Source organism: Pollicipes pollicipes, unplaced genomic scaffold (assembly GCF_011947565.3).
Source record: "Pollicipes pollicipes isolate AB1234 unplaced genomic scaffold, Ppol_2.1 Scaffold_3447;HRSCAF=4054_pilon_pilon_pilon, whole genome shotgun sequence".
Classification (NCBI taxonomy): domain Eukaryota; kingdom Metazoa; phylum Arthropoda; class Thecostraca; order Pollicipedomorpha; family Pollicipedidae; genus Pollicipes; species Pollicipes pollicipes.
The window spans coordinates 313370-339198 of NW_023596297.1; the positions used below are offsets into that span (position 1 = coordinate 313370).

General features: G+C 51.8%; 1 protein-coding gene across 1 annotated transcript; it reads right to left on the reverse strand.

The window, feature by feature from the left end:
- Positions 1-243: 243 nt before the first annotated feature.
- LOC119091444 (cell adhesion molecule 1-like) lies at positions 244-13007 on the reverse strand. The gene is made up of 6 exons (XM_037214239.1): positions 12956-13007; positions 5923-6131; positions 5243-5378; positions 1868-2001; positions 450-576; positions 244-305 (listed from the first exon to the last, which is right to left on the reverse strand). Exons 1-6 carry the CDS (start codon positions 13005-13007, stop codon positions 244-246), a joined length of 720 nt encoding a protein of 239 aa, XP_037070134.1.
- Between the last annotated feature and the right edge of the window lie 12822 nt (positions 13008-25829).

The window sequence follows — 25829 nt, forward strand, 5'->3', positions numbered from 1 at the left end:
CTGGGGTGCGATGGCGATTTTGACTGCTGACTGTGGGCGTGGACAGCGGAAGTGAGCTGTTGTCAAACGTAGTGACGGACGACCAGACTGACCTGCGAGCACGACCAGTACCCTTCGGCGGCGAGACGACTCGTGTATGTCGCGCTTATGTGTGTGACTCGTGAGACGACTCGTGTATTGTTGTATGTCTATGTGAAGAGCAGGCGTTTCGTCAGGAGTCGCCGCAACGCCGACTAAAGGCGCCTATGTCCAGTCTTCAACGGCAACAGTGTAGAAGACCGGGAAAACGCAGGTTTGCAGCACTCCTGCTCGAAGCGGTGGTGTTTACACGTCAGTCAGCGTCGACCACTTGCTCACCGGAGAAGGGTCCGGCGCCGGCAGGCTCCGCGCGCGCGCCCACATCTCGCGCTCATGCGTTTTCCAGTACAGGGACGATCTCTGCGGCGCACTTGATCTTGAGACCACCGCCGTGTCGGAGGTGGCCGTGCCGCAGCCGAATTTGAGGCTGATCTTTGACGTCTCGAGACCGTCCATGTGGCGATGGATGGGGTAGTCTTCCACCAGACTGGGGTCAGCCTGTCGGTCACAGTCACATGCAACGAGTTAGGGCATACATGCGTTAATTCTTCGTAATTTTTGTGTAAGTTAGAAGCCTCCGGTCCGGTAGCCTTCAGCAGAATAAATGGGCGCTGATGTTGATAACGTTACATGATTGGTTTGGTTTAATGCTGGAAAGGAATCACCCGATGCTTTTACATCTGACATTTTCGCACACGTGTGCAAGGTCTCCACAAACAACCTGCATTCTACTTAATCTCATGGCGCTCTTTCTTGACATAAGCACCCATTTACACTGCACCTATCGATACGGGTCAGCCAGCTAAGTTCTGTACAACCTTAATTTACCTACAACCAAATCTAAATAGGGGGAAACGTCTGTTTTTTCACCATGTTGGGTGGATGACTACCCTTTGGGCCACTCTCCAGGTGCACTGCTCGAGGCAGTTCCCCTTTCCCAGGATGTAGACGGGCGCTAAAACTATCAATCACTGGCGATTCCCCTACCAAACTACCGAACTACCGATCTGACAAACGATAAACTGACTCCATAACGCCTCCGCACATGTTCACATTGCAACACGTGGTTCAATCCTCGGTTCATCTGTTGCTCGTCTTTTTTTGCAATTTACGACGTAGTAGTTTTTTCCTAGCGGACTGTCGACGACTCTGGGTATAACTATTGAGGTCGTTGTTCAACGGATCCCATGCGTTACAAGTCAACACTGGGGTTCTTCTTCCTCATTTGATATGGATGATTACATTCGCTAGCGTTTATATGTCTTTAGGCATACCATGAGAAAGAGCGCAGCTTGCTTTACCGTCCAGAAAAAAAATTATTTAAGACAATGTATTCGTGCATTTAAGAGCCAAGTTTTGGGTCAGTAAGCGCTGCCCCCTCGCGGTGTTTTGAGCACGCCGAACAGCGCTTTCGCTCGGGCCGGGACCGGGGAAAATTGGTCCGGTCGCGTACTGTCGGCTGTTCTCCGCTGACGTGTAGCGTGAGAGGCGGCCCCTCACGATCAGCATCCGCACTTCAGTTCTCGCCTCACCTATTCTCTGTTGAGAGAGGTCCCTGACGGTCGCCATCTGCGCCCCTCGTCTCACCTGTTCTCCGTTGATGTACAGGGTAAGAGAGGTCCCTCACGGTCACCATCTGCTCCCCTCGTCTCACCTGTTCTCCAATGGTGTGCAGGGTGAGTGAGGTCCCTCATGGTCACCATCCGCGGCCGCTCGTCTCACCTGTTCTCTATTGATGTACCAGGTGAGGGAGGCCCCTCTCGGTCACCATCTGCGTTCCTCGTCTCACCTGTTCTCCGTTGATGTACCAGGTGAGCGAGGCGGCAGGCCGGCTCCTGGCCGATGTACAGTTGATCGACACGGGCTCGCCGATCCTGTACAGGTCCCGTGCGCCCGCTATCTTCGGTCCCTCCGATGGCAGATCTGACGAGCGAAGCATGGCCGTGTGAGAAGGCTGCTATGATCTCCCTGTGAGCGGAGCTGTGTAGCTGACGTCTGCTGCTGTCGGTTGCGATGCATCCAGAGGCCTGACAGCCACCGAAGCGCACGTTTAGTGCGCATGGATCGAAGCTCGCATGTAAGTTGACCTTGATGTCATCGGCATATTGACCATAACCATATTGTGAAGTACTAAGACATGTCCAACTACCAGCCCGCCAGACTGGTGAGCTACTGCGGTCGATGCGCTTGAGGACTCTTCTTGTTGCCGCTCTCTCTGGGCGCGCCTCCTGCGCGCGGCCTGCGAAAGGTTAGGTCGGCGCGCTCGTGAACGTCAGCTGTGATTCAGGGGCGGCGGAAGCGGTGATCAAATGTTCACGAGTGTTAATGTCAGATACTCTCGCATATCATGCACAGACAACGGCCGGTTCCTCCAAGCGACGCTTTAACTAGCGTTGATTGACGGATTTTACAGTAACATATGCGACCCCAGAGAAGGATATAAACAGGGGAGTGTACGGGAATACGCAACGGAGATTGGAAATACTTCAAAATATTCCCTAAAAACTCAGTTTTGGCACGTCTGCTGCGTGGGCATTTTCTAAAATAGTGTAGATAATAACTCATAGTCTTAATCTGCTTGGTTTTAAATGCCAGTCTAAAAATTTTTATTGTCAATATTTATTAACACGCATATTAATACATGTAATCTATATTAGAAAGCGTGTGTATGGAAGAGCGGACATTTGTCCTGGGTCATTACGTACGTTTGCTCCGGGATATCCACCACTGCCGTTTTTGCCAGATATACGTATACACAAATAAAGGATGGCACAATGCCGAGATTCTTAAGGCACTTTTAGTTTTATCAGCTGTTTGCTCTGCTGCAGTTTGTCGGCAAAATTTTGGCTTCTGTGCGGAGCGGAAATAGAGATAGAAGACAACAGTGCTCACTCAACTATTTTTTGTGTCCTATTTGAGTGAAAAGATGACAATGGTCGTAACAGGAAAGACAAGAGATATTCCATCGCAGCCAGGAGGATACACTGCAATTTTTACACATGTATATCACAAGGTAAGCCTAACAACCTTTTGTAAAATGAAACGATCTTCTGTTCGTGTGCTTACGCTGTACGGTGGAGACAAAAAAGAACGCTGAAGACTGCAAAAATAGTACTTCTGTCGTAAAACTGCAATGCACCAGCCATGCATCACAAAAGGCACGGGTATCAAACGGAAAATATGCTGCATGATGCTGCAGCAAACTCGCTGCGAAACCTCATCACTTTGACCAAGTCGCACTTAACGTAGCCCGCTGTATTACTTAAGTTGCCACACCTGCAAGACTTGAGGGTAAAAGCGTTGTAATACCCCCATAACACAGTGTGAAATGCTGTAAAAACATAGGCCATTGAGCGTACATACCAATTCAGTTTATTGCAGACTTACATAGACGCATGGCTCCGTTTATTGCATTCCGCCTTTTGAAATTAGCTGTGTTTAGAAAGCTGGACAAAATCCAGTGAGACTGAAGGAATGTGAGGCTTTCCAAAAGCTTGAAGAAATTGTGAGCATCGTTGAGGGATCGAGTCTTTCGTAATAACTCTTAGAAATGGCATCCTAGCCGATAAGGTAGCGGTTTCATCGCATCAACTTTTCCATCCCACCGTGCCGCGACCAGATTTGCGTATGACCTAAAGACGGAGGCGCGAACTCGGCCTCTGCCCGGCAGTCATTGGGCGCGAACTCAGTCCCTGCCCGGCAGTCCTCGGGCGCGAACTCAGCCTCTGCCCGGCAGTCCTCGGGCGCGAACGCGGTTTGTGCCCGGCAGTCCTCGGGCGCGAACTCGGCCTGTGCCCGGCAGTCCTTGGGCGCGAACTCGGCCCACGCCCGGAAGTCCTCGGGCGGTTTCTGACCTCCGTGACCTGGCAAGGTGGTGCCGGCTGGGGTCTTACTCACTACGTGAACGTTCGGGTGGACCTTTGCCGAATAACGCTTGTGTCATCGGTTTTACGGTGCGTGGTGGCAGCTTGGGCCTACACTCGGCTCGACATGGGAATAAATAAAAACTAATGCTCATGGCTTCAAAATGAACCAATTCAAATACCTTGGATTACAGCAATCCCACTCAGACCCAGTTTTATAACACTGGTTGGGGCTACGCATGCTGCGATCCACGGGATTAGCGGAATCCTGGCATTCTGTCTTTCTGTTAAACGAGAGGTCGTGAGTAGAGAAAGCCATGGCTCGTTTGCGGTCTTATTATGCACTGAGTCTGAAAAACCTGATCTAGCATTACCTCCCTACCTCTCTTTTTTCTTGTTTCGGAATATGTTCCTAAAAGATTGTTTCGAATGTACATCAAGGTTTGGTAGCGATTTTACTTTTATAAAGTCATGCTGCTTACCAAATATCCTGAAATCGCTGTGGACTTGACCAACATGTAGGGCAGCCTGAAGCCCTCCGAGCAAAGGAGAAAAGCCAGAGACAATCGTGAAGGGTCTCTAGAGGATAGAGAGCACCCCGGTAGGTCAACATATAGGGCCCTCGACAGCAGCGTAGAGCACTCCCTTCGGCCCTTTTAGTTCTTCCTGAAATGCGAAGGGCCCGAGACCACCATGGAAGGCTCCTGAACGATCGAGAGGGCACTTGCAAACAAACATATGGCACCACTGGTAGCGGCGTAGGTCTTCAGAGAACGTGATTGACCCTAAAACTTATGCAACCACGACCCTCCCTTTAGCCAAAAGTTCTGCATGCCTGATCGTGGACCCTATTTCCATTTGGGGTCCTTACCTGTCGCCCGGGGCCCGAAAACGTCCAATTTTTGGCGCTTTGCGTTAAAGACCTGCGTCCGTTTGGCCTGTTATGGGCCTATTTCAAGCCCAAGGGGAGGGACATATCGACCTCCCCCTGGTCCGCCGCTGGTTTCCGCCTCAGACTTCACTCACATTGCCAGCGTCAATACGGAGACGCACTGGGAGAGGTGGCTGTTGCCGCTTCAGGTAGGCAGAGATCTAGACATGTGCACAAAATGCTGTCCACTGCAACCCAAGATTGAAAGACAAAAAAATGGCTAATTCTTAAGAGGTTAACTTCTCGGGCGCACTACCCGATGTATGCCTATAGGCGGTTCGATCCGAATGGCCTGCACGCGCGTTCACGCGAGTGTGCGGGAAGTGCGAGGCGTGCCGTGCGCGCCGCCTCCGCCACGAGGCCTGCTTACCGACGACGCTCATGTACCGCTGTCCGTGGACGGTGACGTAGCTGGGCGCCTCGGTGGCGATCTCGCAGCGGTAGCGCCCCGCCGAGTTCAGAGGCACCGAACGCAGCACCACCGTCGTCATGTTGCTGGCGAACGTCTGCCGACACGAGACCGGCGACGTCGTTCAGGTCGAGGTCACTGACCTCCGGGGAAGGGGTCAACGGCACGGGGGTTTCGTTCGTTCGTTCGTTTATTCGGCGTTGCAGGAAGCAGCAGAGGATCAGGGCCAGACTCGTGGTCAGAGTGTAGCGCCTCTGACGGAACCCGTAACTCCCGCGCTTCGTGCGTGAGACACCGTGTGCTCGGCGTGCTAGCTGTCATACGCGGAAAGCATTGGTTTATTGGGAGTACGATGAGCAGGCCTTCAGTGCTTCGACGCTGTCTTTGTCTATGCGTTCTGTTAAAAAGGATTGCTCGTCAAAAAAATCGGCTTCCGTAAGGGAAGATATACCACGTTCATACATTTAGGGAACGAAAATTCAAGCTTTAAATTTTTACTTTCAACGGTTAATAGATACTTTAAAAAAACGAATAACGTAAAATCGACGAAGCTGGGGGCATCTCAGACCACTCCGCCCGAATATTGTGTGCTGAATGCACAATCAGACACTCCTACAAAATACACAAACATTGCCACTCACGTCAACAAAGATGCCGGGCCGGCTGAAGGTCTGAATGGAGGGACTCTCGCTAGGTGAGAAGCGATAGAACTCCTTGCCGTTTCTGTACCAGTTGACGATGTAGACGCGTTCGCCCCAGGCCAGGTCGAAGAAGCAGGAGAGCATGACCCTGGTGCCGGCCTGAACCGGCGACGGGATCTTCACCTTCGTCATGCGCAGGCAGGCCGAGTCTGCCGAAAAAGGACGCCACGCACGTCAAGCGCTGGTTATAGGCTTGTCCTCCGGAAAAGGCGCGGTCACGTCTCTGCTCAAGACGATTGCGGAAGACCTCAAAACCCTGGGCTTCGGCGCTGTCATCAGAAAGTGACAGTTGCAGGTGTGTGCTGCCAGATCGACATCAGTATGAGTCTTGTTGGTGCCCCAGGTCGAAATACATCAGGTGCGTTGTCAGTCAACGTTCACTCGGTCAGTCAGTTTGAAGCGTGCAGTTCCTTGGTGGTTTATGTGGTTAATCAGAGCAGACAATTGTCTTTTTCCATGCAAGTTTGAACCATCACGTCGATGTCGACGATCGTTTTCTGCTGCATGCAACAACGTTGTTTCGTCGCTTCCCAAACTGGGAACCAAGACGCTATCCTTTTCGATTGGAACGCGGAGGGGCCACGGCGCACTCCCCAAACCTCTTTTCGACGTTAATCCCCAACACGGAGAGCCACGTCATTGTCCACTGCGTTGCGTGCGAACGCACTTCATCGATGTTGCCATCATTCCCTCGTGAGAGAACCGCATGGCCCTCCGAGTCGCCTCCCACGCGGGAGGGCACGGCAGTCCCTTCCGCTCACGACACCCGCACACGAGCGGCCCTGTCGTCGCCCCGCCGTTAACGGCACCAGGCCTGATTCCACCGAGCGCCTGTGCCAGCAGCACATTAGCGTGCTTGTGCTGAATTCATTCAGGCCGCGTGATTCGGTCCCACTTATCACTACGATGACTGCCATGGCATTGCTCAGCTTGGCTGCCTGGAGGAGCCCGGGCACAGGCACGCGCGTAGCGGTGCACAGAAGCAGTAAAGTCAGGGTGTCGCGGCAAACGAGGGGAAAACTGTCGGCGTTTGTGCCAAGCGTTGAGACCTAATGATGTGCCGCTGCTCAATGCTTCACGACTGGTTTGCAAACACTGACGACCTGGCTTTTCTGACTCGGCCGCATACGTTGCAGTCTTCGTGTGGCGCGTTGCATTGCTCAAGCCTAGAACTTAGCGTCTTAATTTGGTGTTGTTTTTTAAAATAGTTAACAAAGGTCATTATTACAGGCGTTCCGGCAGCGGTAATAGGTGATACAATTTTTTAAACGGGGGCGTCGCTTGTAGAAATCATTGGGGGTTGAGCTAAGTGCCCGACAACCTAAATTTCCCACAAATATGTGCCTCTCAGCGAGTTTTCTCCTTTCCACCTTCTCAAGTCCCCGTGCCTAGCTTGTAAATCCTTTCTACCGCACTCCCTCCGTCACCGCGATCTTCCGTCTGCCGCATGATCTTCACCATATGGCACAGCATGAACCTCAATAGCCAAGAGAGCACGTGGACGCAAGTTTCCGTCAGCACAAGGCAAGCTGAAACAAGGATCTGTTTTCTCGTGCGCCCGCACCAAGCCTGTCTCTCCCTCGGGCGTAATCACCACTGGGGTTGGTGAGGTCCAGGGCCTGTTAGCTACGGAAGGTCGGATTGTTTTAATGTTCTGGGCATGTGAAACAGCACGAGAACAGATTGCACGAAAGTACCTTTAGTCAGTGGTTGCATCTCCGATTAAAGGCGCTTCTGTCTTAGTTATCGTCAGCACTCACATCATATATACATATATATATATATATATATATATATATATATATATATATATATATATATATATTTGGGGCCACCCTGCCCAGCATCGTGGTCATGCGCTCACCACGTCCCCCTACAAGGTGTCTTTATTAACCAGATCAGCAACAATCCCTCACAACTGACCGCCAATGTCATACTGCCTCTGTCATAGTGATCTCACCACTGACCGCCAATGTCATACTGCCTCTTACGCTTCTCGTTGAGTAGCTGGGGCAAGCTCACTGTCATTCCCGCTCCAACCGCTTTGAGCAGAGCGATCCCCCCCCCCCCTCCCCCCGGAATGCGGCGCCGCTCCGCCGCCGCCTTTCGTGACGCTGCGACGCTATCCCCCGTTATCCCCCGCTGCCGTACCTCGCCAGAGCTATCCACTCCCCCGGAATGCGGCGCCGCTCCGCCGTCCGCCCTTCGTGACGGCGCGACGCTGTCCCCCGTTATCCCCCGCTGCCGTACCTCATCAGAGCGGCCCTAACGAGCCGTATGGATCTTCCACGGTCGACATCGCTCACCGCATACTGGGGGACCGTCACAGAGACGGACATCCGCTAAATGTCCACGCAAGCGGTGACGTCTGGCTGGCGGAGAGCCCGTTTTAAAGGGTGGGGGAGGGGGTGGGGGGGGGGAGGGTGGGGGCAGGATGGCCCGTTGAGTCTAATGCGGTCCGTGACAAAACTTAGCATCAAAGAGCGTCCGCAGCGTTGTCCGCCTTAAGCCACAATCATTTTACGACGCCAAAATATTTGCTCACCAGGAAAGCAAATACCAGATACCATTCAGGGGAGTGGAGCCGGGCGGCAGTCACTGCACTCACCGTTGCAGTGGGTAATACGTTCGCCGCGGCGGTCGGAATTTTGACAAATGTTTATATTTCTCACATGTTTGCGAGGGGTGCATTGCCATGCACAAGTTGCATTTACACCAATCACCAGCGGAAAATTTAGTGATCCTTGCCTTTTTCAGGAATGCACTTCCTTTTTTTGTTTCGGCCTGACCTGATAACCAGTCACTCACTCCACAGGTTCAAGTGACACAACGCAACACATCGAGCCCGACAAGACTTGCCTCGCGCTCGCTCGTTCACATCTTTCTCATCCAAACATACCGCGCCCCGCCAGAGTCTACGAACGCCGCCGGTCACGTGACTCGCGCCCACGACCGGGCCGGACACCACAGCCGCCGCGTTCTTATGCCGACTCTCCGTTCGTGTTAACTAAGTGCAGTTAGGCGCGATTGGCGGGACAGGAAATCGTTGCCGGTGCGCGCCGTGCCAATCGTCCGGGCTCGGTCCGGCTGGCCCGGTCGCTAAACTTGTGTGACAGCGGCGGCAGTCAATATGCACTGGCCGGGCGGACAGGCAGCCGGCGGCAGGTCGTGATTGCTCCGGCCTCGGCAGCCGGCAGCGCCAACTTTCTCACCTGCGCCGGACGGGCGGCCCGGCCGGGCGCGGGCCGTCCGCCCCGAGACGGGCCCTGTCGATCGCAGACGATACGGCCGCGCAGGCAACTTGCTGGCATTGCGAGATTGCGAACATGCTGTTGGGAGTTAGACCCGTGCTCCGGAAGGGTCGCGATTGAGTTCCGAGAAATGTTTGCAGTTGATTCTGAGATGCTGGCAAGATATGCAGTGTTTTAAGCATATATCAGACCTCATTGCCTCTGTCGAATGACGAATCCGTGGGTAAGACCCAACGCTTTTCGTCCATTTGAGTGAGACCCCCACACTGTGTGAGCCTCGTAAGAACCCGTAACCTCGTAAGGTACCCGACATACGCACGTAGGTGCGCTTAATGTGAATAGATATTATTGGTCATGGTAATTCGCATAACGTGACACAAGAAAACAGACACATACCCGGAATATGTGTGTCAATTATCGCTCACAGTCCTATCTACTTCCGTTGGCGATCGCCGCATTGACTGGCCTTGCAGTTTTTCGTTCAGTCCATTCCAGGTTCTCAATACCGTGCATGCCAACCATAAACCTCTCCCAAATCGGTATGCCTTGCACATGGATCACGACCAGACCATGGGCATATGATTTAGGGCACAATGCCGCGTCACGGCATGTGACAATCAAGCTGTAAGAAGCGGCCAATACTACCTTTGCTTAAGTGATAAAACATTCGTAGTTGCATAAGTCAGGGGGTAAGCTGTGAACATAAAGAAATGAAACATTCCGTGCAGTTGCTTTGCTGGTGCTGGATGACTGATGTTAGTGTTTGCCCCTACCTCTCACCTGACTGCGACTCCTTCCAGAAAGGTGGCTTGTAGCCCGTCCCACTCCGATCAGGCCGTTTTCAACTCGTAAAACTGCGTGATTCTGCTCTGGCTCAATCTGAAAATTTTGCGTGCAGCGCATCGTGTATGATACGTTATGTCTAGTATGCGGTATACTACGCCTATGTATGACATGTCAATCAAACGGCCGGTATTTCACCAAAATAAATGCCTGGCGAATGACGGGCCCAGTGACGTCAGCCGGGCCAGCCCGAGTCACGAGCCCGCTGAGAAGCCTGCCGCTGGCCCCGTGTGACGCCCGGCGGCATTCTGGCCACCAGGGGGCCGCCCTGTGGACGGCTCGTGCTCATCTCTTCCGCCTGCGGGCTGCGCTTCGGATGCGTCGCGCCTTACGGAGGCCCGCGCGCAACAGCGGAGTACAACTTCTCATCGAAATTTGCGCGTTACATCCTTCCGCCGTCACATCGGACGGGAACTTCGGGAGGTGAGACAGGATCCACGCGTGGGGGACGAGGCATCACCTGGCGCCGCCGTCTGCCTCTGCAAGCCGCACCACCCCGTCAAACAGCTAACTCAGTCAGCGGTCACCGTGACGCCTGATGGAGGGCAGGCGGCGCGGTGACCGGCCGACGGACCGACCGGCGTCACGCGCGCCATCGCAAATGCATCGTCTCACTGTCCGCCCCCAGGTGGGCCGTGCCAGCCTCCTGATCAGGAGTCAGGAGATCAGGAGTCAGGGCGGGTGGGAGCGCACGGTGCGGTGCCGTGTGCGGCCCGTCTGCCACTTACAAAGCCCTCTCCCTGCACTGGCGACGCTGCCGGCGGGAGGCGAGTGGCCCGGGCCCGGACTCAGACCGCAGCAGCCCCGGCCGGCGTCTGCGGGGGCGAACCGGCCTCCCGTTGGTGCCGGCCGGCCCGCGCGTTCCTGGCCGGGGCCATTGACGGCGCTTGGCTGACGGCTGGGGGACCTGGACCCGCATCAGTCCCTTGCTCCCTCCGACCACCAAGCCTGATTGTGACGTCATGCGTCTTATTATAACTTGCCTATCTGCACGCACGTCGGCAATTTCGCAATTTCGCCCTTCACGCACCTCAATCTTCACCGGAATAATTTGGCTATTTCACAACAACGCTGTATAGAAAAATACGCCGTCATTGGAATCCGACTGAGAGATGAAACTCTGCCCATTGCACAGCAGCTACTGATCTTATTTGGGAAACATGGATTAGCTAGATGTCCACCAATGCTCTTCCTCTGGAGATTTGAGATTAGCCTCCATTTTTAAGCTGACCATACATTGTAATTTTCTTTCATGTAAATGTAATATTTTCAAACGCTGCCAGCCAGCTATTGTGAAATACTGCAAATAGACTTCCGGGTCAGGTCAGGCTAAATATGCAGGCCTATCGGATCCGAGAGCTGTGTTTCTAATCTTGACCCACTAAAGGCGCTACATCGCAATGACCCAGGATATTAAACATGCGCTGAAGGATAGATGGCCTGCATGGATCAGGCCATTGCTTTTATCTGAAGACAGATAAAGAAGTGCCACAGCTACCATGTGAACGCGAAAGGGGCGGCTGGCTACTTCGCGCCATCACAATCTGGGATCGTTAGGACTTTTTAAGACGGATTTTTTTAGACACAGTTTGTTAACAGGAAAATTGCATCGTCATTATTACTGGCAACGCAATCATGGAAATCTGCGAGACAAATTCATGTGTTTACACGCAACGCGAGATGTCAAAACACTAAGCGTCGTCAGCAGGCGCAGTTGCTTTGAGCTAGGCCCAGCACTTCATAGTTCCATGATGACTCGAAAGAGTGCATTTCCGCGGGCGTCGGCGTTGCGTCTGGCATGTGATAGCCAAACTAATGAAACACGAGGCAGAGAACAATGCAATTACCGACTTCGGCAACCACCCCAGTTGGAAGTTGTTACGACGATATTTGATCATTGGTCGCGTGTGTGTTCGTGATCGTGCTCATGGTCTTATGTCAGCTTGTGCATTTGAATTGAGAATGAGTAGTTCTGAATGAAAACAAAGCATCGCATCAATTTGATAAAGTATCGCAACAAAGCATCACACCATGAAGCACTGCAACATGGTTACGAAAACCGGGGAAGTCATAGTCCGTGCAGGTGTGACAACGCAACGTTGCGGCGCGCTGGCCATGACAGTGATGTAAGCCGGTCAAACCAAGCGTCGGCGCATGGCAAGCGTGCGGTCACCGGCCGCGCATCGCCTTTTGGCAAGGACATGCTCACCAGCGAAACATGGCAAATAGGCAGCACAGTGGCCGGGTATGTACCCGAGTACAGCACAGCGTGGTAAACACGGTAGTAAATCTGGTACGGTAGACGTAGAATGATCCGGAAGTCAATCCGGTGAAGTAAGTCCGGGCACGCGCGTTAAGAGATACAGACAAACGACACAATGGTCAGGCACAGCGCGACGGCCAGATACAACAGCTTGGCAGGATAAAGCCCAGTGATGGGTCACGCGGGCATAGTTCAGGTTCAAACACATCTCGGAAGTAAAGAACAACCGGTGATAGCGTACAGCACAGCGGGCGCAAGCACTGAAGCGACCCGACGTGCCCCAGTGTCCAGGGCACAGAACGGCAGTGGAGCACGGTACAGGCGCAAGACAATGCCCATTGACTGCACATGTTGTGACAATGACTTGCAATGCACTGACAACACGGCTCGGACACGGCCCTAGAACACTGCGGCGGCCGAAGAGAGGTCAGGCACGCCTCAGAGGAAAGACACAGCCCAGACACGCACATCAGCGGTCAGACACAATCCATTGAGCGGACGCGTCCCACGCACAGCTCAGTGCGTGGACGCGGCGTAGGCACAGCTTAGTAACCGAAGGCGGCCCCACGCCGCGCGCTGGCCAGAGCCCGCGGGGCCGGCCAGGACCGCGGCTCACCTCTGACCGGCGCCAGCAGCAGCAGCGCCAGCAGCAGCGCGTCGCCGACCATGTCCCACCTGCACACCTGGCGCCGCGGCCGTCGCCCGCGCGTCCAGCGCCGCCGGCCGTCGCAGACTGCCGACGGTCGGCGTCGGCGACGCTCGGCGGCACGCGACGGCGCGCGGGGGCGGGGGGGGGGCTGGTTTTGTTGACGTCGCTGGAATGCAGCTCATCGACCCTATCAGTGGAGTGATAAGAGTTGACGGGCGCCGTTCGGCTGGCGTCGGGGGCAGGCCGGACGGGCGACAGCGGTCAGGCTGGGTGGCCCGCCTGTCGAAGAGTCGGGCCCATTGCCATGTTGCAGGCGGACGTCGATGCCGATGTCTGCCGTTGATCGGTGTTAGCACGTCATCGGTCTGTGTTGCAGGTGCTTAAAAGAAGGAAATAGGGGTCACCAGTCTGGAATGGTAATAGGGTATTTTGATGATGTCTGCCATTGATGCCTGCCGATAGACGTAAGCTCCCTGTTATTTGAGTTTCCCGTGAGTGAAATATCAGGGAGACCAGTGGCGATTGCCATATTCATCCTCTACCTACAAGGAAGTAATGAACCCGGCCTGGGTATTTGTAAAAGCACCTTAGATACTGTCCCAACCTTGGCCGCATAATGGCGGGGCTGACATACAAGCACGAGCCGTGATGCCAGCCCGACTTGGTTTGTTTGGCCAGTGGGCTGCGGTCGCGGTGGTGGCTGGGACGGCTCTGTCTCACTAATCCCGTGTCTCACTAATGCGAACACAGGCCACACACGGGCCGGTGTGAGCTTGGGCAAACCAAACAAGCACCAAAACAACCGACATGCAAATTATTGTTCAAATGTGTGACCGTTCTGTATGTTTAAAGTTGGCAGCTACGGTCGCTGTGTGCATTTCACTGCTCAAGATTTTAGTCGCGTTTTGTTGTGTTTTTATATCCCGTGGCTGTAAGACGTAGTTCAGCTACAGTGAATTATTAAAACGTTTGGGCCGTCGCGTTTCATCATGGGTTATGTGCTATTCCTGGCGAAAGCCGCTACTGTTATTAGACCACGCTGTAGGAACTTCCACATGATAAAGTGCATTCAGATGCGACGGAGACGTCCCTCATATTGTTGCCTCGCCGACTTTGAGCAGACGCTAATTAACCCGTGCCAGAATTTCTCTGCAAAAGCTTTTGTTTGCATACGGGCGATGAGGCTGGTACATAAGTCAGGTCACGTGCTTTCATTGTAATGTCTAAGTGACTCGGAAGTGGCGCAGTCTGCCTGGTTATTGGTGCCGTATAGATGTACGCGACAAGATTTAAATGGTTTTGCCCTGGGTTCAGTTCGTGTGTTTTACTGTACACAACGCTCCCTTCAACTTTGACATGCCGACGGATTTAGACATATTCCTCTGTTCTGATCAACTTAAGACTTGTCCTCGTATTTTGGCCTGTTTTAAAGGTTCCTGAAAAATCCGGGCAGCCACCAAATACAGGCATCATCATCCTGTTACTTATTTTCATATAGAGACGTGTCACCAATACGAATGCTGCACCTGTGTCAATGAATGCATACGTTGTCCAAAAAACGTGCTTCATCGCTGAAAAAATATAGTTTCTTTCAGTGATGGAGCACGTTTTTTGGACAACGCAGGACGATAACGCGGGACGATGTCCATAACATATAGTTGTTTATGAACATCAAAATTATACGCTCATTTATTGAATATTTAGGTTCATATTTAATTACAGCCACGAATCCTTGGTACTTTAATCCACAAGTACGCTCAAAGAGATACAATCGTCAAAAATGGACTCATAAATCGCACCGACAACGAAAGGATTAAGCCTACGTAGATGAATTGGTGTTATCATACGCTTTGAATACAGTGGCCATTTCGCGCCCACACACCCGCTCCACAGATGTGAAACCTCTGTTGTTGTTTTTCTTTTGTCACTCAGCAGCGTTCTTGCCTTCTTTTTATGTCACACAAAAAGCATGAAGCCTCTGGTTTCTGGCACACATGCATCTTTATTGACATGTGAAGTGCAGTGAGTTCGCCGTCAGACCGGCGTGGCTGACGACGTGGAGCTGCACCCCCGGACCACTTTGGAAGATCTCGTCGATGACGTTAATCCGCTGCTCAGCAGGTGTCTGTTGGTGACGCTGAGGCGCCAGCTGGGCATGCAGCGCTGCCAGCCCACCACGCCTTAGTTTTTAGGAGCGCTCTGCGTTCAGTGTACGTTCCTGACTTGACCGCAGCGATTTTAACCGCGGTGAATCAGTCAATCTTGACCGTGATGAGTTGGCCACCGATTTTGGGTGGCCGGTTATCACGATGAAAAAACACAACTTCTAGTTGCCGATTGTACCTGCCTATTCTCCATACCAAGCATGGGGTCCCCCTCAGTGGGTGCGTGGAGGCGAATCCACAATTTTTTACAGAACATAACATCATGGCTGTCGCGTTCCATGCGAAGGAACTCTTAAAAAACCTGACCGATCACCAGCACTTTTGTCCCGTGCTGAGGCTACTGGAGCAGCAGCTGAGTCACCAGAAGTAGCTGTCCTACCAAAGCTTGAATCGAAGCTTTTGCAATGTAACGCTAGACAGTGCTGCTTCGGCCTGTGTTTACGAATGGCAGCGTGCCGGACCGTTGCTGGGACGCGCACCCAGGGTGCGGACCCAGGCGGCCTCGGACACACACACCCGCACATCTGCCATGGAGCCTGCGGCCAGCTGCAAGGGAGGCAAGAGGATTGGGCGCCGGAGGGGGGCGGTCAGAGTCTCAGTTTGGCACAGCGGCGCCGTCACGGGCAGGCCCGCGCCGGTCGGCGCTGGAGACAGAGGAGGGCGGAGACTAACCTCGTGCCCACGCCAGTCACATCACTCAGCTGCCCAGAAAGTAGGCTAACAGAAGGGCTGTCCATCCGACGGGATAGTGGCGACCATTACGACAGACGGAACAGGTGCTGGCCGTCACAGGTGATGCCTGGACATCTCCGCCGAGATTAGCCGGCTGGTCACCTGGTGCGTAGCATAGCAGCTCCGTGCTTTGCTCCGCACGTGTGATATCCAGCACAGATTAGACGCTTTTATTTCCATGTGGAAGCAATTCATCTGGTTCTGGGACACACGACAGGGCAGGGTTTCATGGAATTATGATAGCAATGGCAATGCAATTAAAATACCAGCGTGTAATTGTCACGGATCGTGCGTGCACACCGCGTCAGAACGCCACACGTTACCGTTGGTCCATCCTCAGGGAATGCCATCACAACCGACGCCGGCGGTGCGGGTGGTCTGGTCTACACAATTAGCTTAGCCGTTCTCCCTCATTTCTTCTTTCTGAACACTGGTTGCGGGGCTCTGACAAAAACAGGAAGCATTATTTAATTAAAGAACTAACTTCTCATACCGCGACGCCGCCGAAGCCATCCCGCCAACTTGGCATTGATGAAGGCACGGTCCCAAGGCTTCCCGACCAGCGATTAAAGCAAGCGACATTATAACCGGTGAAGCCAACAAGCATAGCAATCACGGATACGTCGGCCCGCAGCAGCAGATTGAACGCACAAATAATGCGTCATTTGCAGCTCTCGGATGTTTCTACAGCAACTGGACTATGTTGGGCGATATGCGCGGTTGGCGACGGCTGCAGCTGGTGACTGAACGCAAAATAATGCGTCATTTGCAGCGTTCGGATGTTTCTACAGCAACTGGACTATGTTGGGCAATATGCGTAGTTGGCGACGGCTCCAGCTGGTGACTGAACGCGAAATTAATGCGTTATTTGCAACGCTCGGACGTTTCTACAGCAACTGGACTATGTTCGGCAATATGCGTGGTTGGCGACGGCTCCAGCTGGTGACTGAACGCAAAATTAATGCGTTATTTGCAACGCTCGGACGTTTCTACAGCAACTGGACTATGTTCGGCAATATGCGTAGCTGGCGACGGCTCCAGCTGGTGACTGAACGCAAAATTAATGCGTCATTTGCAACGCTCGGACGTTTCTACAGCAACTGGACCATGTTCGGCAATATGGGTAGCTGGCGACGGCTCCAGCTGGTGACTGAACGCAAAATTAATGCGTCATTTGCAACGCTCGGACGTTTCTACAGCAACTGGACTATGTTCGGCAATATGCGTAGCTGGCGACGGCTCCAGCTGGTGACTGAACGCAAAATTAATGCGTCATTTGCAACGCTCGGACGTTTCTACAGCAACTGGACCATGTTCGGCAATATGCGTGGTTGGCGACGGGCAAAATGTCGGCGTGACAGGTCACACCCTCGTTCACCGTTGCGTTCCTCGCGGAACGATACGGCAGCCGCAAAAAAGAAGCCTGGCGTTGCGTGCATCTTGGAAAAACTGAGTCAGCTATTATGCATGTATTCGAGCTTTTCATAAGAACACATATGCAGTCACACCACCCTCAGGACAAAGTCTGCTGTATTTGCACCGAGTCGACCTATATTTGCGGACAAGTCCTGAAACGGCAGCTGTGACATTCGCTTTCTCCTCCGACAGCAGAAATAACGTGTGACCCGATCTGTCGTGACGCGGAGAACTGACCCCAGCGCCAGGCCGTGCGTTCCGGTATTCCGATTTTAAAATAGAAATCAATTATCACATGTTTCGAGCCGCTGGCCGTTCCGGCAACGCGACGATGGCAAAGACTGCCACCATCGCTCCCAGCTGCCAGGACATTGCAGATCCTCAGAAGCCAGAATTCAGTCACCATGGAGATTCGGCCGAGGGTTCTTCGTGCCTGTTGAGTGGGCTGCTGTCACTGCAGCGCTGCCAGTGCACCATCCTGTTGCGCGTGCAACCAACGATGGGCCGTTCTGGACGTCACACGGCGAGACGTGTGAGACAGTGGGCCGTTTTAGCCATCACATGGCGTGTGAGACAATGGGCCGTTCTGGCCGTCACACGGCGAGACGTGTAAGACAATGGGTCGTCCTGACCGTCACACGGCGAGACATGTGAGACAATGGGCCGTTCTGGCCGTCACACGGCGAGACGTTTAAGACAATGGGCCGTCCTGACCGTCACACGGCGAGACGTGTGAGACAATGGGCCGGACAATGCCATATAAGACGATTGGCTGGATGAAGGGGCACCTCCCCTCTGGAGAGGGACAGTCGGGCCGGCTCCGTTCCCTCCCCTGTCTGGGGGGGGGGGGGGGAGGGCTGGGGCTCCGTCATCGGCCGACAAGGCCCGCCTCTGCGGCGATACACGGCGATAACAAGGCGGATGCGGTGATTGATGGTCGAGGCATGCCCGCGCACGCCGACTGAAAGCCGAGGAATCGAGAGAAGCCGCGGCGGAATATCGCCTCCTGATCAGGGCCGGGCCGGCTCAGTTTGGGCCGCCCAGAGCCGGCACGCCCTGGTATCCAAATCGGAAGCTGAGCTGTGGATGTCGCTGGCATGTTTTTTCGGCTTTTGTGTGACCATGCATGCATTGGCCTTTGGGGTGTTGCGACTTATTAGATAGCTGGGCCTCTTTTCCTGGCAGACAGGGCCGACACCACGGGGAGTCGAACCCGTATCTCAGTTTCCCAAACGCCCACTGAATCCGATACGTCACCGGTGACCTCCATTGACATGCACAGCGTCACCGCCTGGCCCTCTGGCGTCCCCTGACCTTAAGCGGGTGCTGCTGCCACACGCAGGTCATCCCTGCTAGGAGCAAGCAGCAAGCGTCTGAGCTATCCGAACCCACCTACCACGCTACGGGGGATGGGAGGCAGGTACTCAAGCTGATAGGGCTACGAGTTGAAAAATATAGTTAGAAATTGAGGTTCAAGTGCTGATTGGGCTCTTCGGCCCAAGTCAGCCGCCAGCATTAATTAATCCGCCATTGCTACACCTTTCCTAAAGCTCTTTTGCCCAATGCAATTTCTTTTTGCAAAGGCGGCAGTGAAAAGATCAGAAACGTAGCGGCGAGCTCGTCCCAGCATCGAGAAAACACGCCGTGGGTTTGTGACATGCTTAAAATACGCACGCACACACATAGATTCACCCTATGTGGCGCATTTTCTATCTGCCTCCAGGTGAGGCGCGCGTTCGAAGCTGGCCGATGAGGAGCGAGCGGGCAACAGAGGCCCGCGCAGCACACGCAGACCCGCAGGGGGCTGGCCACACGCACGCACGGGATTTGGCGTCATCATACAGCCAGCGTATCACACAAAAACAGCTACTGAGCTTTCTATTTGCGATTCTTTTTTCCGAAGATGCTATTGTTTGCGATGCAGCTACCCGCCAACGCGGGTGTCGAATGCCGAGCTAAGTCGAAAGCTGAAAGTCGGAATCTGTTGAAACCACCGGACCAAGCGTCCTTACATATTACACGTTAGCTCATGCCAATTGCAATGAAGCCCCTGCCACGCCTGATCCTCATACGGCCCTCGCTACCCAAAGCTGCTTCGGGCATGACGTTCTGCTGTCACTGTGCTCCGCGTGCGGCCAGCGGTGCCGAGCCCGTCCGCGCGCCTCTCCCGGGTCGGCCGTCGCGTTCGCGCCGAAAAACGCCACACTCCAGCCGGCGGGGGAGCGGGAATTAATAATATCCGGCGTCGCGTGCGATATCTGGGCGGACGCTTCGTTGATCCCTCAGAGCAATTTAGGCCGGCAACGCCGACGATGGCCGCGGCGGCGTCCTCCGCAAGACAGGGCGGCCGCAGCCGCGCGAGCCGGCCCGGCGGCGTGGGGCGACAGCTCGCACCGATCTGGCATCGACCTCAGCAGATGCTCCGTGTAGGCATCTGCTTCGGCTTAGTGCATCTGATGCAAGTGTGGATGGCGCTGGCCGTCCTTGTTGGGGAGGTTCGGCTCCCTCCGGTTTTTGTGAAGAACTGATGACGTTTTTAGTGATTTATTCGTTGACGATGTCTGTAGGTGCACCGGCTGTTAATTCGTCACATACGTGTAAGGGAGCCAGTTGTTTATTTACCACATCCGTGTGCGGGAAGCCTGCGTGACGGCATGGTTGTTCACAGTTATCGTCCTGTTCCGTGTAGTGTGATTGCTCTGACGCCTTCGGTCCGCTAACAGGCGTCGCACTCGATGAGGGAGGGGATTCGATTACGAATGGGGAAATTAAACGGCTTTCAATGTCTGGCCCCAGTGGAATGGCGCCATCGAAGTTCAAACTTACTGGAGTTGACGTGTCTAAGGGAAGGTGGTGGCTGTGGCTCTGTTTGAGGGGCGACATTTATTGGCAGTCTCTTCTCTGAGAAGGGCAGATGAAATCGAATTTCAGATGGACGCTTTTGAGACCCAACCCTGGACACCCAGCGCCGCGACCGCAGGATGTATGGAGAGAAGCGCAATTTTTATCAGGGCCGGTCCAGTTCCATTTTACCGCAAGACCGGGCTATGCCGAACGGATGGGAAAGAGAGAGAGAGAGAGAGAGAGAGAGAGAGAGAGAGAGGAGAGAGAGAGAGAGAGAGATAGAGAGAGAGAGAAAGAGAGAGAAAGAGAGAGAGAGAGAGGGGGAGAGAGGAGAGAGAGAGAGAAGAAGGAGAGAGAGGAGAGGGAGAGAGAAGAGAAAAAGAGAGGCAGAAAGAAACCACATTTGTATTGTGTTAGTTTTAATTTACACTGCTTTGTCACTTACGTGCGTATCATTTCATATCCTGAACATCAGTGGGAGCCTTTTACTTCATTTATATATTCAGCCTTGCGAGATCAAGGAAAAACTGGTCGTCATAAGCACATTCTCGTGAATTCTAGTAACAACTTGGCATGAAGCTATAAACCGAATTTCATAGAGCGATTAATCAAGCTCATATCCTTTAAAGCTATTATTTTACAAAATGGCCAACAAAAATGATATTCCCACGGGGTCATAAGCGCCAACGAGCGGTGTGATCAACACAGGGGAACGATGTTTTTCAGCAATCGCGCGTGGCAATGTGTCACACTTTACAAATACGTGTAATGCTGACTGAACTATGAATGCATCACACACAAATGGAGCGATTCATACACTAAGGTGCTATCAAAAGGACTGGGTCACTCGCATTGTCAGCCTCCCGCGTTCCAACTTCTGGTCATCAAGTTATAGCTCGGCCATTACAGCTTGCGGACGCCACTTTTGCGCGCGCCGCTTTATTTTTAACGACACGCTTTATTACGGCACGGTTCAGCGCCGTGTGCATTGTACGACATCAAACGCCGAGAAACGCCCGTTGAGGTCTGTAATTTGCCAGATTGCCGAGGGACCTCCTGCCTCGTCAGCCGCCCATTAGCGTTAATAATTCCGGGATGTCTGTGTGCTCCATTGATTGACAGATTAGCCGACATAGCAGAGGCCCAGTCAGGCGGCAGCTGACCCCCGGCTTCGACGCGTCGCTGCTCTAGCCTCCGGCAAGTGCGGTGGTGATGAGGATTAAATGGCGTGACCTTAGAGGACGGCTCAAGGTCTGAGCGTCTAAGCGCTTCATAAGTGTTTGCAGCGTGATGCATGCAGCGAGGTAGCTCACTTATGATAGATTGGTGGGTTGTTGTAGGTTGTGTCCACGAGGAATTTTCGAAGGGCATATGACATTGTCTGCCATTATGACCTGTCAGACAGCTGTAAAGTGCGGGTTTGTAATGCGTTGAGCCTTTCCGACTCCGAAAAACAGCCTTGCGGTTTCATGGATTTTCAGAATTCGAAATTTGCGCAATTTCGATTTTCCACCTTTTCCAAACATAAACCTTCTGATAACATCACAACATGCATTTAATTATCCAAGAAGCTTAGCAATTTTTACTTGGATTAGCATAAATATTTGACTTATTGGCTTGTTTAATACCTGTGCAAGGACTAACCTTCCAAGGGGTGAGTCGACGACGAGCAATAAGTATCACGCTAAACAAAGCAGGGACTGAGGTCGCGGCCAAAATGTGATTTGCCCATTTCAAATGAAATTCAATAAAGGTGGGTCGGAAAGCAATGTCATGCCTGATTTTCTAAGATCGTATATGCTGATAAGTGGGCCACGTTCGCCCCTTTTCAATTCAAATGAGAAAGCGATTGCATGTACCATGACTAATATGTTGATGACCGGGCTAATGCACGTTTAAATGTTTCCTTTTTGTTCGTTCTTCCCTTTTGATTATTGGCACGTAGCGAGAGCCTAGATGGGGCTGGGGGCGAAGTAAGTCGGCTTCCAACTTGTTTCTTTCCGTGAACTGTCATGAAGGTTAATGTTTATTTTTCCAAAAATTGGATGCCGGCTGACCATTTGCCATCCATTATCTTATCTGCTGTCCCTATCATGCGAGATGTATTACTGTATTGCGTGTGTGTGTTCAACTAAGAAAAACATATAGTTTGCAAACCTAAGTAAAGTTTTCCGAGGAAGAAACTCGCGGCGCGGAACAAAATTTTGAATCTGGGGAACAAAACCGTAAATGGGATATAAAAAGTAGCCTCTTTTGTTTAGATGAACCGCTCCAGCCAGCCTGAAAGTACGTGCTGGCTCATCTGAATGTTCGCAGTGACACAAAATTTTCAGTAACTATTCATCTATCAATTTGTGTCTTTTAGGGAAATGTCAAGGTTCAATCTACAAAGATCAGTAGCTTAGGTCAGGTTGAAAGGGTCAGACTCTAAAAACTTGGACAGCACATAACTTTTTTGGGGCCATTTGTCGTTGTCTTCTTGTTGCGCTAATAGAAGATGGTAGTACCTTCAGATTGCATATTTCAGATTTTCGGCAAATGCGAGGTCAGTGACCTGAAGTCAGAACAACTTTTGCTATTTTTGGTGAAAAATGCAAATCTGTACGTCCTTTGTGTAGTTTTGGTGTTTGCATATAAGGAAAAGAATGCTAGCTTACATGCACACTGTATAATCACCATACATAACTCAGAGCACATGACCTTGGCCCAGGCCATACCTATCTTTATGGATACCTTCCGCAAAACATGCTGAGCGCAAAATTGGTGGTTTTATTGGGTAATTTTGGAAACAGAATTCAAGCGCCACATTGAAAACCTAATGTGATATAATTGTAATGCAGAATGGGATCACGATAGGTCATGTAAAAACGTGCAATGTCACAGAGGTCATCCAAGGTCAATGGCCTATGTTGCCAGCCGTGGAGAAACTAGATGAATGATTGTGACGCGTGTAACCACCTCCTAGTCTTGTTTGTGAAGCTGTTGGCATCTAATTTCATCTACCAACGTACCTGATCTCAATTTTATCACCTGCATTGCTAAGCGTCGAAGGAACTATGTATGGTGAGCTATGTATATGAGCGGTATGTAACAGCTATGCCATCTTGAGTGCTTTTAGATGCATAATACACTATTGCTAGCCACAGAATAGCACTTTACTGGTAACATAGACCCTCTTAGCCTTTTATTTTTCTGTTTGGATGGTTTCTAGATTTGACTTAATTTGACTTCAGATGAATTTAGGTCACCCTAAAACGATAGTTTTATATCTAAAATATTTGCCCACAGCTGCATTTAATAAACTAAACTTGGTCAGAAGCACGTTGTGAAGAAGACTATCGGTTTTATAGGCCACTGGTAGAGCAATGTTAAAGGGTGACCTGATCTGACCTGACCCATGTGGGGGAATGTTAATGATCGGAATAGACTTCCATAGCATTAACGTTTATTTTCGCGCTCCCAATGTCCGCCTCGATTCGTATGCGTAGCTTATATGCATTTATCGGAACGACAGCTGCTTACCCTTCGTGACCTCTGGTGGCCTCACATTTGGACTAAGATCAAATATATCGTAACATTCTGCATGATTTGACCAGACCTCCAAAACAGTATCTTTGTTTGTATTCTCATACGTCGTCTGGAAGAAGAAGATCCTAGGAGGGAGGCCAACTTCCCTGCGGCAGGGCGCGGTTGTCTCGACCCCTGGCCGGGCGCGGGTTAACACGTGCCCGGGTGGCTGGTTGAACACCCTCCGCTCGGGTGAGGTTAGTCTGACCCACTTGATATTTAAACAACCTAAGAGAGCTAAAGACGCCACATTTACAGGATGGGTTGTCCCGCATGTGAACTCGTTTGTGCTAAAATTTTAGGCTCCTAGATTACGACTTTCGGGCAAAATAGCAAGGCCAAACTCCAGACTGACGTCTAAAGCGCCCCTCAAAATCAACTGTTGACCTGGGTCATTTTAGATCAATGACGTACCCTGGCCTTGAGGAAGATCACTGACGATGTCTCTTGTGGTCCCTGTTATCAATAAATTAGAAATGAGCACCAGAAAGTACCTTATGTGACAAAACCTTGACTAAAAAATTAGTTTGATTTTGACCTTGATCAGACCTTTATGCCTTATCCTAGGTCAAGAGCACTTGTAGTCCTAAATTAAATTGTTTTATTGTCTAAGATAGCATTTCAGAAATGTACTGCTTCGTCTAACACTCCGTTGTCACATCAGATTGAACCTTAGAAATCCTTAGAGATTGGATTGTCTTCCTTAGAAATTGTCTTCGTTAGATAGATTCTTAGATAGGACAGATCGGATAGATCCTTAGAAATTGTCTTCGTTGACATCCCCTGCCTGACTTTTACCTGCCATAGATCGTTTAGCTTTCAAGCTTCGTTTAATTTGCTTACTCCAGAGCATTCGCTATTATATAGCCTACATATATGCAAAGTTTGACATGGCTATGTCGCACCGTTCGGGATTATCGTATTTATACATTATTACGTATATATATATATACATATATATGTATATATATATATATATATATATATATTATTTATATAGGGAGCAAATGGACACCCGGGCGCGTGTAACCCTGCAAGGATTGGTTTATTTAGGTATCCTGAAGCTCCTGGGTGGGATATTGTATAATAAGTAATGTAATATATATCCATATGATAAGATGATGATGATGATTGGGGTTTTAGGGCGCATCGACTTCTAAGGTCACTTTGCGCCCACCTCCATATGATAAGAACTAATAAGCCAATTGCGTGAGCTGAAATCGATGACCTTTGATCTCTCGACATAGGACATTTTCTCTGTTGACAACAAAGCTTCTGATGACGTTGCAAAGCAGGTTTAAAAATTTCGACGCCTCTGTGAACTCTGCAATGCATGTGTACCTTGATAACCATTCCAATGCTTACAAATGCGCGGGTGCCTTTGCACATACACGATTGTCTTTCTGTACATCAAAACTGCGCAAAGAAAATTGTCACCATAATTCAAAACGCCGTCACTTTGGCGTCAAGCGTTATCTCATGACATCACACCACTAACATCACACCAGGTCCCATCCGATCGGCGTGCCAGATGTGACGCTATTCATTCATCTCATGACGCCACACTTCCTCGGTCTCATCCGATAGGCGTGCCAGGTGTGACGTCAGTCATTCATCCCACGTCACACCAGGTCCCTCCCGATCGATGTGTCAGGTGTGACATCATTCATTCATATCATGACGTCACACAAAGTCCCACCCGAGCAGCGTGCCAGGTGTGACGTCATTCACTCATCTCATGACATCACACCTCTTCGGTTCGATCCGATCGGCGTGACAGGTATCGCGTTATTCATTATTTCTGACCTCAGTAGACGCTTCCTCGAGCGTCTCCCAGCCGGGAGATTGCACCAGCTGGGAGGTGTCCGCCCCGGCGCGAGATTGACGCTATACCAGGAAGCGCCCGCAGCAGCAGGCTCCCGGCCATGGCAGCTATGCTGCAAATACACACTTCGTCCGTAAGGTGGCCAACTCCGAGAGCACGGCTGGCCTTAGGTCACCGGAGCGGAGCATTGATCGCCGGGCCAGGTCAATCGCGATAGGCCTGCTGTATGTGCCACCACGGCGGGCATCCTGGCAATGAGCGTGTGGTCAAGACTGTCCCGCGGAGGCGGCGC

Bases quoted from the DNA above. Each gene is read 5' to 3' on its own strand.
- LOC119091444 (XM_037214239.1), bottom strand. From the start codon at position 13,007: ATGGTCGGCGACGCGCTGCTGCTGGCGCTGCTGCTGCTGGCGCCGGTC. The intron at 5,379-5,922 runs GTGAGTGGCAAT...TCGTGTCGGCAG, and splicing joins GGCCCGGCATCTTTGTTGAC to ACGTTCGCCAGCAACATGAC. The intron at 577-1,867 runs GTGAGACGAGGA...TGTGACCGACAG, and splicing joins GGTACATCAACGGAGAACAG to GCTGACCCCAGTCTGGTGGA.